Source organism: Brachyistius frenatus, unplaced genomic scaffold, assembly GCF_029030835.1.
Source record: "Brachyistius frenatus isolate BFR_SWC_R1_liver_20210118 unplaced genomic scaffold, ASM2903083v1 Contig_23, whole genome shotgun sequence".
NCBI classification, from domain to species: domain Eukaryota; kingdom Metazoa; phylum Chordata; class Actinopteri; family Embiotocidae; genus Brachyistius; species Brachyistius frenatus.
Window position 1 is genome coordinate 1,875,595 of NW_027210622.1, and position 19,539 is coordinate 1,895,133.

At 40.8% G+C, this 19,539-nt stretch overlaps 1 protein-coding gene across 4 annotated transcripts in view; it reads left to right on the forward strand.

The window, feature by feature from the left end:
- Positions 1–3,427: 3,427 nt before the first annotated feature.
- The window catches only part of plppr2b (phospholipid phosphatase related 2b), a 53,327-nt gene continuing 37,215 nt past the window's right edge, over positions 3,428–19,539 (forward strand). For 3 of the 4 annotated variants that reach the window (XR_011310864.1, XR_011310865.1, XM_069697320.1), the window contains exons 1-2: positions 3,441–3,940; positions 8,970–9,083. Coding sequence is in view for 2 of the 4 variants with exons in the window: in XM_069697320.1 (XP_069553421.1) it covers positions 8,970–9,083 (114 nt within the window). In the remaining 2 variants the exon portion in view is untranslated. Of the gene's footprint in view, positions 3,941–8,969; positions 9,084–19,539 lie in introns of all 4 variants that reach the window. The other variant, XM_069697321.1, reaches the window with a different exon arrangement.

Below are 19,539 nucleotides of genomic sequence, written 5' to 3' on the forward strand. Positions count from 1 at the left end.
TATGCAACCCGAGTTCTTTTATCAAATTTGCATCACACATAAGACCAGACACGCATCTCTAAAGGCCTCAACCGTCATGGAAGAGATGCTAAAGCAACTTTACACTTGCAGAGTGTGAGTTAAAGTGATGGGGCGGATAAAGCATGTGTCCTTTGGGATATATATATATATATATATATATATATATATATATATATATATATATATATATATATATATATATATATACTGCAGCTGTTTCCATGTCCCTGCAGCAACCAGGTGCTGTTGTTGCATTAAAACCTTTAGTCTGTGCAAAATATCCATCTCTCTTTTGAGACAGTGATTAAAAGTAAACACATTTTTCTTTTGTCACTGTAGGCAGCGTTGAGTTAGGCTACTTGTCTTAAATATCTCTGCTGGTTGTTTTTCTTGGTGTCATTCAGATAAGGCCATTTTAAGTGGTACTTGTTTATCTCTGTGTGCGTGTTTCATTATTATTCCACTCTATATATGTAGTGAGTTACCGTGGCAACTATGACATCCGTGACATCACATGATTCTATCCATCAGTCTCGGAAAAAATAAAACCTCACTTTGGTATGAGTGGTCCGTGGTCCCTCTCTGGCTGTGAATGATTGGGTGCAGCAGAAGGGTGGGTGACTTTCCTGCTCTTGCTTCCTTACACATTTTTCTTAAATGTCTTCTGTTAGCAATAGAAATGTATTTGGAAATTTGAGGGATGCCCTACACCTTTCCTTATCCACCATCCTCTATTCTCCTTAGTTTCATTTTTCTTAACGGCTTAGTCTGGCAATACAGTTTGCCATAAATGCCTCTCTATAACAAGATTTGAAACGGATAAGGATGTCCCACAACTTATTAATTGTAGCAAATGTTTCGGTAAGATGTGAGAGGAGATGATTTTCACTTTTTAAAAAATGGTAATGAAATAATTTGACGTTTCGAGAAAGGGCTTCCTCTTTTTGTTGCAGAGTTAGATGAACACCTTGATACAACTTGATACCTGCCGAGTCAGGAGCTATCCAATTGTAACAAAATCCACCAACCTGATCCTATTTAAAGCTTTCCAATATGTTATATTCAGGTTTCCTAAGCCTTACACAAATCTAAAAACATTACGGTGTTGCCAGAGGTGCAGAAAATTCTGGCGATGACGCCAAAACTCAGGAGACGGCTGCATTTAGTCAAGAAATGGAGTATAAATTAAGCAACATATGACGTGCTTTAAATTGCGTCAAAGAGCATTACAGTACTCATATTCTGACACTGCACGACTATGATATATGTAAGTGAGAAACTAAGGTGGACAATAGAATAGACCTAACCCACTCCTGTTATAAAAGAGGACCTCAGTCTTTTTTTTTTTTATAACAGGACAGACGTCCACACCAAGACTGCTGCACCAATGCCTTCAGGAGAGTTGGTGGGATTCAGCAGTCCATGCCACTGCAGCATGTGTAAACATTTACCAAATGACATCAGCAGATCAACATTTGCGTCTGTGCGTGCACCGAAAGATAATGTATTTATTTTAGCCCAGAATGAGACAGAATAAGGAAGGAAAAATTCACCACTTTTGATGAGGATGTCCATTTAGTATCGATGGTAAATGTAATGTGTAATTGAAGCATTTAATTCCTCACTGTGCTATATTGATGTACAAAGCAGAGCTTTTCTGAGTTTTCCTGCTCGTGAAGCTCTGCTTGAAGTGTCTGCATGTACCAGGATGTATTGCACGTGAGCTCCTGGCGCCTTACCCCCAAATCCTTTGGTTGGCTTTGCCAAGTCTCTCCGCGGAGCACCCACTCGACAAAATACATGATGCGCAGCTGAGGTTTTTGCAAAAGACAGGAAAGACGGTGGTTATTTATCAGGATGCTACCAGTACTGATCATTTACTATAAAGTTAGCAGCTTTTATAAACTAAATTAAATGTGTTGAGAAAACCGCCTGTCCAACGTTGCAGTGTATCTCCACCCTTGTTTATTTTGTTGGCATTAAGGGACAAAAATACTCACTCAGTCCCATCTGCCCTCTCACCCCTGGTTGTTTTGGTTTTCCCTTTCCCGTTTATCATTGGCATCCTGAAGAAGGTCTGCATCTCCAAGTGAGGAGAAAACTGTCATCCTTTTAAAGCACGGCTCTTTCTTGGTTGGCATGGGCGACGGTATCCCCCCAAAAAACTACCAACACTGAAATTGATTGTATCAGAATGATTCTGTTTCTGTTGGTATCGCAGGGCGATTTTAGACAAGCAGCCACCAGTTGGCGTTTGCTCTGGGCAGTTCAGTTTCTTGATGGTCCGACCGGCCATATCCTCGAGCAGGGCTAATGTAGGCGCAGCTCGGCCTATATCTGCTGCATTTCTTCAGCTGCATACTCCTGCTCAAATGAATACAGCTGGACACCCGAGTCAGCCAAAACACTGTAAAATGTATCCTCGTCCATAACATGTCTGCACTCATATTTTAGGTTGTAAATGCAGCCAGTTGCACTAAAAAGCGAATAGAAGGTTTTGTTTCGGTGCTGCAGAGCATGTCCAACGGTTACTCTGACAGCTCAGTTAACCAGTTCTTGTTCTTGCTGTACGGTTGCAATGACACATCTGATGCCAGAAAAACAGCTTTTGCAGCTGCTAAGATAAATTACGGCTTCAATTGACGACTTTTACCAAACAGAACATTCACAGGAAAAGTGGCGAATTTTTTCTTTAAAAAGACAGACCCAGGCTGTTGTGCAATGTGCACTCAAACACACAAACAGCCAGAAGCTGCTGGTGAGCTTGCACCTGAAGGCCTATGACCTACATACAGTGAGGGCATGTGGGGGAATGTATCCTACTTTTCAGCTTGAGGATGCATCGTTAACCCGCTCCTGAATGTCTAACGTTGTGGTCCCGGCTCACCTGAGCTCACGCTGCCATTCATGCAGAGGACAGAAAGAAGGTGCTCACAAACCCACTCGCAAAAACAGATAACGCGGACACTGAGCCATCACACTCGTCTTTGCTTTGACATTCCAATTTTCCTATAATTGCAGGCGCGCATCTGCACACCTACGCTCACCGAGTGCATGATGTCTCTCCCTGTATCCTGTGGTTTCCCGGGGTACTAAAAGTGCACAGTGTCTACCATTTTAGCCACTTTGTCGCTTCAGCCTCTGACATACATACAGTCCCTCCTTCTCTCTCTCTCTCTCTCTCTCTCTCGCCCCTTTCTTATGCTCTTTCTCTCTCTCACACACATGCAGGTTCTTTTCTGCTCTCGGTCTCCGCTTTCTCATTCTCTTATTCCCCTCTTCCCACTCTCTGTTTTTTTCCTTCTCCTCTTTTCCTCTCCTCCTCTTCCTGTCACACACAGGCAGACAGAGTCACACACACACACACACACACACACACACACACACACACACACACACACACACACACACACACACACACACACACACACACACACACACACTCTCTCTCTCTCTCTCTCTCTCTCTCTCTCTCTCTCCTGTCTCTCTTCCTCTCCTCATATCCACCGGCAACTGCGCTGAGCAGGCTCCTTTAACAACCCTGTGGATCCCTTCACTTGACTAATTAGCCTCGAAGTGCTGTTGAAGATCATCATATTCGGCTTTGCGACCCGGCGGCAGGGTGCAGACGTATAGACAAGGCTGGCTGGAGGCTGGGCGTCTGGCAAGTGGGCAAGCTCTCTATCTCTCTCCGTTCACACTCAGTGCCGAGGGGCTTCTCAGTGGCGGAGCGGCGGAAGTGAGGGGCGGTTTTGCTTTGAAAGAGACGAGAAAGGGGGAAAGAGAAGGAGCGGGGCTGAGACCACAACAAAACCACAGAATGGAAGTCCGCTGCCGGAGCAAATCCTCCTAGAGACGGAGACTCTGAGGGGGCAGCGGTCACTGTGCGGCACCACTGCTTCCAACATAGAGATTTAAGGTGAGACTTTTTCCAACCAGTAACTGCACTGTATTTTTCTTCCCCGCTGGCTTTTTTTTTTTTTTTTTTTTGGAAACGGTCTGTGCCTGGATGTGTGTGTGAGTGCAGTTGTGCATCTCTGTGACCCACATTGTTGAACCTGAGGAGCAGCACAGCCTAAATTCTGTGCAGGATGTCTCTCTCTCTGTCTCTCTCTACTCCCCCTCACTCTCTGTCTCACACTCACACTTAAGTCTCAGCTGTGTGGTACCACTTGTTGGACTGACATCCGAATTAACAGGCAATGAATACTGAAATAATGGTCACTTGTATGCATGTAAAAATGAACCTGTGCATACATTTGTGTAAATGTGAGCCCGTGTAAGAGAGTGACTGCCCTTGTGCATGTGCGCCAATGAGATAGTGAGTCTTTTGTTGCTGTGTTGCCAGTGTGAGGCTTAAGGATGCACATCATGGTGAACAACACAGGCAGCAACACAAGAGACAATCAGTCAGGGCAGCCTTATGCCTGATTGCTTGTCACTGCTTTGGAAGATAGGCTCATAAAGAAAGACCCCAAATACTGGATTTCCAGCGACAACCTCCAGTGTGTGTATGTATTTATATATGCAATCCTTTCACCTCCAGCCATAACTTGTACAAGGTGTTCTGTCTTTACGTAGCATCAGTGAATGCTGTGTCAATCTCAAAACACTTAATGCTGTGCAGGAGAAGATTTAACTTGCATTGGAGTAGTTGGTTGATAGTGGCATGGTGTTTCCTATGAGGCAGACAGGTGGTGGTGGAGGCAGAGGGCTAAAAATGTACATGAGCCACAGCAGTATAAGCATATTGTGCTTTGTCTGTGTGTGTTTTTGTACATTTTCCCTGCTTAACACTTTATATACTGTCTGTCTGACTTGTGCAAAGATTTTTGAAGGAAATTCTTGGATATTTTGCCCCTTTGTGGCCATAAACATGCCTTATTCTCAGCTATAAATAGAAGGGCATGATGACAAATATATGATGTGGAACTAAAACTGCCAAGAGGGACTTCATTGCCAGATAACTGCAGTTCAACTTTGTGGACACTGCGACAGCAGCTGGAGTCATTTTTGCAGAAATGATTTCTGAGGTCTACATCCTGCATCTTTAAATTGAAGGGACCATTATTCTGTAGCTTTGTGTAGCTGCGCAGACACATGCATATCTTTTTGACAAATTCTATATGCATTTTTAAAAGGAAATCCAAGTTTGAATGTAGTTTTTTTTTTTTTTTAATCCAGTCTTGTTGCTGGATCGGAACTCTGGCCAGCTTTGATAACGTATTATACGTGTAGAAACTCCAATTTTCCGTTAGATTAAACAGTTCCAGATGAGGGGATTGGAGGTGTGCCATATCATATCGTTCACAATAATACCGGTATAAAAAAAAATATACATCGTGATCATGCCAATTTTCCAACCTGTTGACGTAGTTACGTCATACTTTTACGCAGCGTAACTGTATGACATACATTTGCAGCCTATCGAGCAAACAAGCGTGACTGAAAGCAGCTGTATTCTACAGGTTTTCAGCTGAGTGTGAGTTTAATGGACGGTCGTTAGTTCTCCTCCGGTCCTCCGCTGTCCTCTCTGTGTTTCACACCGGGCAGCTCCGCCCCTTTTCACACACGGGAGCGCAGCAGACGTTCAAGTAAAGTGCTCGACTCAAACTACGTTATTAATGGGCATATGTCGACCCTAAACTTCAGAAAATCCGGCCTGAACATCGTTGAATCTGCTGACAGTGGTGAGGAAGTAGTTAGAAGCTCTGCTGCTGATCACGGCAGTCGTTCTGACAGAGCTGCAGCTCTCCTGCACCGCTGGACCTCCAAATCCCCACTCAGGGCTCTTTAAAGGATCTAAATCTCACTTTGAATGTTGTAACAAACTAGAGAACTGAGAGATCATTTTTGTTTTGTTTTGAATGAATATTTGAAGGCATAATCTTACATGTAGGCTGACATAAATCTATAAATACCTGTTGAAATTTTATAATTCAAATTAATTATCAATTATTTTTCAGTATTTATCCATATTGTCAAGAATATTGTCATCGCAAATATACCCAAATATATATGATATTATTTTAGGGCCATATCGCCCACCCCTAGAGAGGGGATCTAAATGAATTCAGGTTTCTGGGTGTATTACATCTTTAATTCTTTATTTGATAGTGAATATTGTGTATCACTCTGTAAAACATGTTCCAGCAGTATTAAACGGATATCTTTTCCTGTTCTTCATAGAAATCTACATTTTGTTTTAATATCATAAATGGCAAGATAGTGTATTCTTTGGGAATTGTGTAAACTGTTATGAATTATTCACCTCCTCTTTTTTTTTTATCTATCATCTTTTCATTTTAAAATATGACGAATGGGTATTCAGGTTCACGATTAAAGCATGGATGCATTCCGTCCTTGTGAAGTGGCTTCCTCCGCTCTCATCCACAACAACCATTGATTGGAGAAAGGGCTGACAAGGGAGCAGAGATTCGCCCACAGCCAGAAAGTCAGCGAGATAATTGTTGTCAAGGAGATGAGAGAATAGGCTCAAGATCTTAGGGGAAAATCAATTGGTCCTTGACTGAATAAAATCATATTAAAGATGCGTAAGGTCTTTAGCTTTATTAAATAGTATCGTGATTTAAAAAAATGCATTTGCTGTCTTAATCAAAGATTATATATTTGAATGCCTATTGAAGCTTCTCCAAACTAAAAAGAGCAGAAGCTGACTTATTTAGTATGAGTGCAGATATTTGCATGTCAGAAACCCCTGAGCTTCTCAAGCTACCTTTCTTACTTTAACTTTCCTCACCATCTCTTCCACCTCTTCCTGGGGATTGGAGCTATTTTTTTGTCAACTTCTACCTGTTATCCCCCAATCGCTATTATTTCCCATTGCTGAGTCTGCTGGCTTTCCCCCACCACCTTCTTTACTTCTAAAGACTCTCCGAACATCTGCATCATGACTTTGTCTCTCTTATCTCTTTCTGTCAGGCTTTTGTTTTTGATCATCGCTCCTCTGTTTCCACTCTACTTCTCCTCCTTTCAACCTCATTTCCCCCCCAATTCCGTTTGATTGCCTACCCGTACTGGGGTGTGTGTCTGTGTCTGTGTGTGTCTGTCTGTCTGTCTGTCTGTCTGTCTGTCTGTCTGCCTGTCTGCCTGTGTATATATGTATATACACACACACACACACACACACACACACACACACACACACACACACACACACACACACACACACACACACACACACACACACACACACACACACACACACACACACATATATACACACACACACACATATATATATATATATATATACATATATATATACATACATACATACACACATACACGTGTGTGTTTGCATACAAATCTCTTTTTCATATTTAAAAAAAAAATAAAAGATCATAAAAGGATTCCCTCTTTGTACTTAGACATGATTACCTTTAGAAAAGAAGAGGCACAGGAGCCATCAGCAGTTTATTAGTGGATTGAGGTCAAACATCACAATATTTTTGACCAAATCCCTTAATATTGATAATTGTGCGGGCAACTGTTGGAGCTTTCACAAAATATTTCCAGAGATTTGTTTTTCATATCTTATCATCAGTAAAGTGGATATAATGACTAAATGGGTCTAATTTGAATAATATAACTGCTATAATAGTAAGTACGTAGGTAGGTTAAAAAAAAAATGATGTCACTTTATTGTAATGCAGCCTTTAAAAATGGAGGACACATCATGAGCGAGAAGCTGGAGGTGTCCTCAGTATAACTTCAGGTCTTTAGTAGTTGCACACATGATGCTTCTCTTGTTTATTGTAAAGGTTTGGTCTCACACAAGCAATGGTAGATCGACTTCATAAACTGTTGGGTAGCTTAATCTAGAATAATACATTCTATGAAATTACTTGGTTATATTCTGTATTGATCATCTGAATCTGCAAAGTAACTACTCACTATATCTGAGAAATACATTTAGTGAAGTAAAAAGTTCAGTATTTGTTTTGCTGAAATGTAGTGCAGAAATAAAATGCAGCGTTAAATGGACAAACTGCAGTAAAGTACAAATACCTCTAAACTATATTAAATTACAGTACTTGTGTAAATGTATTTAGTTACATTAAACCACTGCTTAACTGTTTAGGTGATTGCAGCTCTAAGACGAGATGAAAACTCCAGTTTTGCCAGTAAACTGAATGCACTACTTGCCTTGAACTGAAAGTAATCAAATGTAGTCGATTCATGCAATATGAATGTACACACAGCCTGGTTGCTCTGCATCACCTGAGAAATAAGAGCAATGCCAATGTAGTACACATGGAGTTTAAAACAGTCTCTGCCTGGCGGCGTATTTCTGTGGGAGTAAAACCTAAAAGAGGTTTTTCAATCTTAGCTAGCACCATACTTGTTATTTTAGTCTTGTGACTATGAAAGTCCAAGATATAGTTTAGGCCAGAGACTGAATATAAATAGACTACTACTTACACTGTTGTATCGTCTTGAACGTGGCTACCTGTTAAGTGACTCATTGTAGTTGCAAAGTTGAACAAAGTGCTAGTTTGGCTTTTTTCTTGCAATTATGTCACGTCAGTTACAATATTATCTAACCGGCAGATTGACCCAAGAGGAGTTTGAAGTTGTGTCAATTCAAATGATGACAACTTTGAAAAATTCTGTATTATTTCAATACTGCATATTACAGTGCCTCTCCTTGTATATGTACTTCACCTGTCAGCCAGTAAAGCATTTTTTTAAAATTATGAACTGTTACGAATAGTTAAAAGTTGCCCACATCTGCATGAACTTCCATGTGTGTCTGTAGTTGTGTGATAATATTGTTTAATAATGTCAAGTTCAATATTTGCAGGTTTAGCTTTTGCCGACATAATCTCCTTACTGCACTCTATCTCTACACCAAGCATATCCATTTCACACAAACAAAACCATTCTTGTAGACGCAAGCTTTACAATGACCTTTGACCCGACAGATGATTGACAGTCGGCTGTCGGCTCAGAGGAGGCCAATGAGGAACCTTCCTGCAGACACCAGAGACCTGCAGAAAACCAGCACCTACATCGTGCCCTGCTTCCTCTTAGTGGAGGTGAGTGTGACTCTTAAGACACTGTGGTCCCTTGATGAGCTCATCAGACTTAACTCATCATCAACATCAGAACACTGAAGCCTGATATGACCTGCATACTGAAAGTCAATGTAAAATGGATTTGTGCTTTGCTTTGGTGGTAATGAAAAATACTGCCTTCATTTCAAACTAAATCAAGACTCTAAAGATCGAAGCTGTCATTTGTTATGTACAGTGGTACAAAATAATGTGCTGTGTGACCAGACATGCAGAAATGAAGAGTTGTCCGTGTACGTCTTATTTTTGAAGCCTCTGGGGTAGTTGGAGTCACACAGACCAAGTGGATGACACATGAAAGCACATTTTACAGTCCTATGCCTGTGAATGTTCTTTTCCATTTCTCCTGCATCTCTTTCTTCCATCATTTCATGTGTTTCTCATGACAGATTAACAGCAATGAGTGTCAGTGGGGAAATTGCACGAATTGGCGGCCTCTGTTTTCAATTCACTGACTCCCAAAAGAAGCGATTGACTTGATTAAGTAGTCACAAATGCGTAATTACCCTCCGTCCATGTATGACTTAGTGATAACATTCATCTGTTGGGTGAAGGGATCTATCACAAAGACTCTCTCCAGTGACCTTTTTGCTTCGCTTCTCACGACTTCTACTTCTCTCCCTGTAATCCCAAAATGACCTGATGGAGCTCTCATGGCTTCAGCTGCGTCTCCTAATTAATTGACCTAATTAAGAACGGAAACCCAATTAGCCTGTGCCACTGCTAACACGCTCCACGCCTGCAGGTCCTCCGAGCTACAGCAGTATTTGCGGAATGAGCTGATTTAGCACGTTTTTGGCATTAACGTAGTCTTTATGTTTGAATTCAGTCTAAAGATATGATGTCGCACTCTTATACAAGAATATCAATATTCTAATATTTAAATATTAAAGTGTAAGGTTGGTGAAAATTGTTGGGTCAAATGGCGCCATAGGAAGTTGACTAGAAACATCAGAAATGTTGGTTTTGCAATAGAAGATAGAGCCCACAGGCAAACCACAGAGCTGAGGATAGATATGGATATTCTTCTTACCCACTGTTTGAGAAAAACTAAAGTAAACACGGATCTTGTGAAACGTTGGTCCCATTTCAGGGTTCACATTTATTAAAAAATATTCTAGTACAAACTGCATCTTTCATATTGGACCTGCAGTAGCACCCAACCTCTTCAACTCAGTCTCCAGAAGTATCGTCTTCAGCTCTGCTTGTCTTCTATTTCTTTATGCTAATTCCCAACATCCTCATGAGATCATACTACAGCTTTTTCATCGAGTCTTTGTGCCTCAGCTGACACATGAATCCTACACGCTTTCCACATAACAATACTCTTCAACACACCTCTGTTACCTCTGCATCTCTTTATAGCCCAGATATCCCACATTCCCTGCAGGTTTACACATGGCCTTAAGCTTACTTTAATTTTCTTTCTTTGTGCTTTGGTATTGGCTCATTCTCAGCATCCCCTTGAGGATTTGCTATAATGATTTTCCAGCTTTCTAATTTTTTCATGGTGCGTCTATAATATCTCTAGGCTCATATCTGTCAGAGTATTCTCTTTGACGGTCTCTTGACTACTGCCCAGTCACTCTTTTCAGACGAGCACTCTGCATCCCTCCTCTTCAGCATTCATCCCCTTGAGTAATAACATCGTTTGCAACGTAGATCTCTCCGTTATTCCCCTTTTTACTTATGGAGCTCCAACTCCTCCTCCCACTCAAAATCCTCTCTGCTATCACTGCAAGTCACAGTTTTACTTAGTTTTCCTCAACACTTCTGACCAGCTCCATCTCTGTTCATCCCTTCCTCCATTTTCCTCTTCCTCAGCATAGATTTTGTCGTCAGCAGACCTTGTCCTCTCGCTCGCCTCATATCGCAGCCTGGATGGTTGACATGAACCCGAGCTGGGTATTTTTTCCCATTTAGGTCCTTCATTACCCATCTCCGAGGGTGGGCGTGTTTTCATTAGCTCAAACACAGCCAGAGGTGGGATGATGTGAATTGGGTTTGACTTTAATCACTGTACCTGCACCCGAATGGATCTACGTGCATTGCAGTAGTTTAATAAAGGGCATTTTAAAATTAAATTCGCCCCTCTGCTGTGTTCATACTAAAGCAGCTTGCTGTAGCATAGCTCCCCCCGGAGGGCACTCTCTCCTTTGTTGTTACATTAGCATCTCATTACCCATTTCGTTTCAATTCAGACGCCCAGTCTTATTCCCCCTCCTCTCTTGTGATCTTGTTGCTGATTCCCTCTCTCATTCTAGCTCTCTCCTTGCAATCTTAGTGAGTCTATCCATGTCTGCTGTACCTGCTGTTTCCTACTTCCTTATCATTTTATCTGCTTGACGATGGCCTTTTTCCTTTTTCTCAGTCAGTCTCTCTGTCTGTTCATCACTCCTTTTATCTGAACGCTTGTCTACCATATCTAACTGTGATTACTGTATCTCTTTCCCTATGTTCACACTTGCCATGTTTCCTCCCTCTGCTTTCCTCCCGCTGTCTCTTAGTCATTGTTTCACTCCTCCACTAGATTAAAATGTGGGAACTGCCTTTATCAGTTTACTTTACAAACGAGGACAATTTGACACAATTTTACTTTTTAGTTGCATGGGATAAAAACAACATAATGGAAAGCAGATAAGTCGTCCTCCCTCGCCTCTCGCTCTGTTGTCTTGTGCTCTCTCTTGTTTTCGTTCCACGCTGGTGCTGTTGCTGCCGTCGTGCTGTGAAGACACACAAGCGACCGGTCTGGTGCCGAACAGAGGCACTGCTTCAAAGGATCCTCCTTGAAAAGTCATTTTGATACGATTGGGTCCTGACTTGGTTTAGACGTTGGTGGGTGGAGAGAGGGTTGAGACCCGGTGGGATCAAAGGCAGTCGGGCCTACTGTGAAAGTCTGTATTAAAGTAGAGCTACACAGAATACAAGAGACTACAAGTGTACTGTTTGAGTGGATCTCACTGAGCTTACAGTTTGCACCGAGTGAGTAGTAGTGTGGTATCAGCTGTAACAATACTAAGATGTGATCATCTTCACTGTTGACTGTTATTGGATGTAGCTACAAGTTGGTGGCACCCAGCCTGTTCAGCGTGTATCCAGGCTTTCCAGCTTTGCTGTTATGCCACAACTGCCAGCTCAGACTAGCTGAGCTCCATCCTCATGCCTCGTTGGCTGCATCCTCCTGTGGCACTGCAAGTTCTGTAAAATATCACATTGCTGAGCATTAGACCACGTGCTATATCAGTACCACAGCTTATGTTGTCTCGGATGATAATCAAAGGTGTTAGTTCATGTCTGCTTACCTCCCTTCTTAGCTTCCCTGTAGATGCCCTAATTTGTGTCTGCTCAGTATTTTCTTCATAGTCAGTCATATTTCTCTCTCAAGTTTAAAAATTTGAAGCAAATATTCCAGATTCTCAATTGTTATTCTGCTAATAAGCATGAATTTAAATCTGTCCCGACTAAGTTTTCTTTCTACATACTGAGGAGACATTGGTAAATGTAACGTCTGGCAAGAATACAAGCATAAACTTTTTTATGGTTGTGTTTAGTCTTTTGGTTGGTTAAACACCCCACTGTTTTTACACATCAGAGTTTGTTTACAGGCATTGGGGAGTATTCTTGCATATGTAAATAAATTGTGTAAACCCTTTTGTTTCTTAGAGGGAGCTGCATGAAATGTGATAAATTGTCTGAGGTAATGTCTCTGAGCCAGCTTTGGTTGGGTCTGACAAGACTGAGAAAAGAAATTCTCTGCTTCTGTCGCATCGATTTTGATCCTTTTTCCATATGCGACAGTGTCGGTGTACAATATTAAATCAGTTGAGTGCTTGACTAGACTAAAGAGAACCTGTTAAAAGCCAACTCTTTATAATCTGTGACATTTTCTGAACATATTCCAAAAAGGCAACTACATTTCCTACTTAACGTGTTTAAGTATGTACAATAACAGAAATATAAGCATAAAATCTAGGCTTGCTCCTAATGGTTACAGACTAAACCTCTGTTTTGTTTCACCTGTCTTGTTGATGATCATTGGGATCATCAATGTGCTGGATTTTGCATCCAAGTGCATTAACCTGAGGAGAGGGTGACTTCACAGAAACACACTATCACACATTAATTTGACATTTTGGTGATATTCTGTAAAAGAAATGCATTCCATTTTTCATTAAAAAATGTTTTAGTGTTGCCCTTTTATTTTGGGGTTTTCTAAATATACATCTGTAATAACCTGCCAACTAGTTTCACTGTAGAATCATTCCTTTTGCTGGTGTGGTACACAAAAATCTCAAAGACGGCATTGTTTGAGGGGAAAGCGTGTTATACATTACCACAGGATGACCTGGGAGGATTGGGGGGGGGGGTAGCCTGGCTCTGCCTGCCTGATACTCACAGCTTCAGTAGTCCTTGTTGTGGTTATAGTCTGGAAACCCTGTTTGCATTAACGTTTGCTGAGCCACTCTGAAGGGCGGAGCAATGAGCGACCAATGTAAATACGTTGAAGCCCAGTAGGTTTAAATGTTTTTGTTGCCGTGGTTGAGTTTTAGTCTATTAGGGTCAATGCAGGTTGGTTAAAGGCTGCTCAAATAGTTTCAAAATGAACCTGAGGTCTATGCCCAGTGGGATGCAGCCACTGGAAACAATACCTTGTGGCACGTGGCCACACCCATATATTCATGCAGTGAATTTGGGTCTGGGAACACCAGGACAGGGAAGCGGTGTGTTGTAAATGAAGATGTTTATTTCCAATATTACTGCATGGGGGGCGGTTCCAGCAGTATGATGTATTGTGCTTACGTTTACCGAGCCACACGTTGCTGGATATGCTTAAAAAAAACGCACCCTCAAATGATGTCACATTTTTATAATTTTTTGTTACCTTTGAGAACGGATAAGTCTATTTGCCTTGTTCTTGGAATATTAATGACTCACACGAACCAGTGAAGAGGAAGACGGTTCCCACTTATCTTCCAAAAGAAAAGAGTCAGATATTTTCTTTCCACAAGAAACTCATTCATGTGCAATAGAACATGAGAAGCTGGGCATGTTTTGGTGGGGTCAGATATTTTTGGGCTCCTACAAATGTAGTTCAAGTGGGATATACATTCCAGGGAACACAAAATGCCTTTTCTACTTGAAAAGACAGAGAGTGACCTCGGAGGATGCTTCGTAATAGTCAAAGGCAGAATGTTCTTGAGGATGATCAATCCAGTGAATATCTACTCTCCCAACCATGACAACTTAAAAACAATTTTCTTTGAAGCAAAGCGGTGTAGATGGCGAAGTTGTCATGGAAGATTTTAAATTGATACTGGACCAAAGTACAAATCACTTCTAATAAAAAGGATCTGAAAACTAAGTCAGCAAAGGCAATCAACATATTTATGAGTGATTATAGCTTGTGCAAGATTTGGAGGTTTGCACACCCTAAGGACACGGAAAACAATTTTTTTCTCCCCAGTACACAACTCTTGTACCAGAATAGACTACTTAATTATTTCAAAATCTCTCATATACAGGGACATCAGTTGCAATTACTTACCCCGAGTCATATATATGAATCCCGTATCTCATTAGCAATTAATCTGAAAGAACATGTATTCGGGTTTTATAAATGGAGAGTGAGCCCCTATCTTTTTCATTATCCTAAATTAAAAGAATTTCTATTTTTACAGATCCACTTCTTTCTATAAATTAACAACCAACTTTTTCCTCTCCCTCTCTTCTTCAGAATCCTTAAAAGCATATCTGAGAGGGCAGATTATTTCACGTACATTTCCTCCAGGGAAAACAAAAGTCACGTGAACGGTGGGAATCAAATATCAAATAACTAGTAAAGGAACACTTTAGTACAACACCAGCAGGCTTAAATAAGGTTTCTCACGAGGTAAAAAAAAAAAAAAAAAAAAAAAAAGTACAACATTTCTTACCCTTTTAAAGCAGCCATGTTAATATGTGAGTTAATAATCACAAACTTTTGGCTTCGTAACTGAAGAAACCAAATTCTACTCTGGCATCGAACCTGCAAGAGACCAAACAGTGACTGCTTCAAAAACGTCTATGAGCACTTGCATACATCAAAAAATGATTCTTGAAATCATTGAAACTGCCGAAGCTATCGAAGTAAGGAATATTTTAGACCAACCAATAACCAGAGAAGAAATACTGAATGCTTCATATGTCTTCAGTCCAGAAAATCCCTAAGGCTGGATGGTTACACGGTTAAAAAAATGTTTTATCAAAAAAAAATCAGCAACCCTTGATTGACCCAAAAACACATCTATATATCATTGACCAGGCTGTGTTGTCTCCAACCCTGCAGGAGGCTCTGATCTTCCTGATGTGCAAGCCATAGAAGGACCTCACCCTGCCTAGTTTGTATCATACAAATCTACCTATCCTTTTCCTATTGGGTGATGCAGGAGACAGGGCTTCCCCCTGAGACTCTGTTCAGTTTGCTTTGATGTTTGAACTCCTTGCTCAGAAGATAAGAGAGGATCCTTGCATTGCAGGGCTTTTAATGGGAAACACAGACCACAAGATTTTCATGTACACTGATGATATTTTTGTACATGTCAAAATCCACTTTCTCATTGAAGGCTGTGTTGAATGTGATAGATCTCTTCAGCCAGTTTTCTGGCTCATGAATTGGTCAAAGAGTAAGGTCTTTACAATACCTAACTTAAACCCCACTAACTCTCGATCATACCCACTGCTTACATTCAAATCAATTGTTACTAATGGGGAACTGGGCAATCTTGTATAAGTGAATTATACACCACAGATGAAGAAAATGTGATAAATATTGTACCTGGGCTCATGTACCCGTTTCAGTCCATACAACTTGGATTCCCAAAATAATTTTTTCAGAAAATATAACTCCTCGGTTAGTAAATTTCTCTTGCATAATATGGTCCTGGGAATATAGAGGAGTATCTTGATGTTCCATTTTGAAAGGGGTCAGCCAGACCTACAACATGTCGCTCTATAGTCTACACTGCACAGATAAAACCCTGTGTTACAGGTCTAATAAAGAACAAAGTCCCAATGGGACCCACGTTGAAGGGCATAATTCTTAAGATAGAACATCCTGCATCCTTTCCTGTTTTATGCCAAAAATGTGTTCTTTTTAAGAAAATAGCCTGTAATGAGTGCTAGCCCATGGCTGTTCAATAAGACTTGGGCCCCATGGATAACTTACAAGGATTCTTCTAATTACCATTATATGTGGGAGAGAAGTAGGAGGACCCATGTGGGAGGGACATTTGGTGTGTATGTATATGTTAAATGTAAGAAGTAATATTTCTTATTATGGCACTGATTTCTGTTGTGTTTTGTTACATTGAATATATAAACACATTACTTTTTTGTTTTGTTTTTAAAGCAGCATCTTCCTCTCTGCATGTGCTTATTTCATCCATATTCCCTGCTGGGTTTGACACCACTTCAGTACATCTTCTATCTCCAGGCAACGTATTTGTTGTATTTGTTTACTCTTTTCTAAATACTGTAGTTTTTGTTGCAAACAGCTTTACTTGTGCCGAGACCGAGACCCGTTGACTTAACCTGTAATTTCTTTGAATTGAAGCACCAAATATGTCTACTTAACTACTGCATTAGTGTTTTTCTTTTTTTCTTTCTGCAACTCAAGATGTATTTACGTTAAATTGCTCAGGTAGACTAAATCTTGATGAAGAGTAGCGTAAGAACCCACTTCTCAAATAGCTCTTTAAACCATTTCACAATATACAACTAATGATTCTCTTTACCCCTCTAACCTATGATCAGTTTATGCACCAACATTTCCTGTTACCACACAAGAAAGATAGCATAGCTGTGTGGGAAGATAATTTTGTTTTCATCACATCCCTGAACACGTTATCTAATACTAGAATATCATATAGATAAATTGTCTGATGTTTTCATGCTCGTTTTATAAAAAAAAAATGCTCTGAGGTTCTTTTTATGCGCCCGCTCTTCACACACGCATACCTCCACAAATACACAGTAGCAGTTCATTCCCACATTATTCTCCCCCTTTATTATCTCTCAGACCCCATGAATAGCACCAGCCCGCCTCTCTGCTGCGCTGGGATTTTTTTCAGTATTCTGGGTGGATGTTTGAACACTTGTTAGCTGTGCTGCTTCCCACCTGTTATCACTTTGAGGAGGGACGGAGGAAAGGAGGGAGGGATGGAAGACTTTACTCTGTATATCATACTGAAGGTTTGTATCATTTGTGAGTATTGACTAGAATGGCAGCCCATCTGGGCAGCAGCATCAAGGCCAAATTATTTAATCAAAAATTGAAATATCAGATCCCTGCAGGAGTAAGTCTGTAAAATAAATTTGCTTCACAAAGATGTAACCTCCTCTCGCTCCCGCTTCTTTCTGAGCTACACACAATTATAGGAGGATTCAGAAATGCAGGCTTATTCTCAGTGCTGGATGTTCCTCTGAATAAGGTCTAAATGCCTAAATTGTAGCAAAAAAAGTACAATACCAAAATCAAGAAATTAATAGTTTATAAATTGGATGGAAGAAAGATTCATTAAACTTGTGCTTCTGCAAAAGGGTATCATTTACAAAGTTGCAAAGCTTTCAAAAAGCAGGAATGCTTATCAAACAACAGTTTCTTAAATGTAATACATGTTAATGCATGTTTATACTTATAAGTAGGGGGCTTTGGAATAAAAACCTTTAATTGCACTGTAGGGTTTTATTCTGGGAACGTGCTCATGTGTGTGAGCCTGCATCTGCTTTTATTCCTCCCTGTTTGTGAGATGCGGGGGACTGTTTGCTTGAGGACTGGGGATTTTCTAGAATTATGTGATTGTTCTTTGGTGTGGAGCAGCGAACATTTAAACGTGCTATTCATGGATATGTAGTCCACTGGCACAAGGAAGCTCTGCAGGCATCCGTTTGGTATAAAGCGAGGGAGAGGTGAAAGGGAGTCGGGGAGTGAAGCAGATACTGTAGCTACAGAGGCAAAATGTGTATGAGTGAGAGAATGTGTGTGAGAGAGACGCAGAGCAGATATAGAGACTTTTGGCAGCAACGATGATTCGGAGACATGGTGGGAAATGCTGCGAGAAGGGGAGACACGGAGAGCGTGGGCTTTAAAATGATTGAGGAAAGATGTTTTTGACAGATAACAGAAGTGGTGGGGGGGAGTGCGGGTGGAGGGGGGGGGAGAGATGGATGAATTAAAGATAAACAAGGCATGCTGATAAAATACACCCAGTAATCAGACACACAAAAGAGCTGGGAGAAGAGCAAGAGAGAGGGAGAAGGGGGAGGGCATGTGGCTGCCAAAGAAATGAATGCCTGCTTTGATCCTCTTCCTTTCCCTTGTTCCCGTTTTTACCTTACTCTCCACTTCACCCTCATTCAGCCTCTCATATATCCTCATTTATTCTCTTGCACCTCCTCTCCCCTATGGTTTTCCCTCCTCTCAGCTTCCAGTCTGAGTTTTATTTCCCAGTGGCGCACTTGGTTTTGGCCTGCCATATTCTGCGATATACTAATGTCTTCATTAACTATTTTATCCACCTGTTTATCTTCTTCCACTTTCCTTCTGCTGCTTCTCCCAGTCCTCTCTTTAAGGCTCTGCCCCCTGGCTTGTCCACCAGTTTCTATCTCATCTATCTTACACTTGCCTTTCTCAGTGTGTTGTAATACAATCCAGTGACACCAGGCGGCAGTCAAGCCCATTCATTTGCTTTTTATCCATGTTGATTCTCTGATATGCTTCAGTGATTTTTTTGTTTTGTTTTGGGCTTTTGTCTGTTCCAGCAGTTTCATGGCATATTTGGATGAATATGTGAGTGAGGAAAGCGGCGTGTTTTGATTTTGGTGCTCTACGTAAAACAAGCTGTGTCATTTTGACTGAATGTGTGTTTGTGGTATGAAAATCAGACCATCTGCTAAAATTCTGAAAGATAAACACTTTGCTGCCGTGACATATTCGGGGGCTTTAATTACGTGAGCGAGTAATTATGTTAGCTCATCAAGAAACCAAATCACACTAAGGAGAGGAGAGGTGTTGTAGCTTCATCTTATGCTAATTTATGAGAGATTTCTGTGCTGAACACTGTGAAGAAAGTAACTGAAACCAACTTGACACTCATATCAAAAGTGCCTGTGGATGTTGCCAGTCTTTTGGTTAGAGGTATTAGTTCATGAGGATATGTTTTTTTTAAAGTTATTTCATTTATGGCTGATTAATGCAGACACATTAAAAGCAGATGTGTGATTTAGTCACATATGCAGGGGAGAATGTTATACTCTCAGTGAACACTTTATTAGAGACACCTCTCCAGTCTATTGAGGCCCAAAATAACACCCTTGTCAGATACTTTTACAGAGCACATGATGTGCAATCAAATGTTTATTTTTATGATGAGTTAAAGGTGGT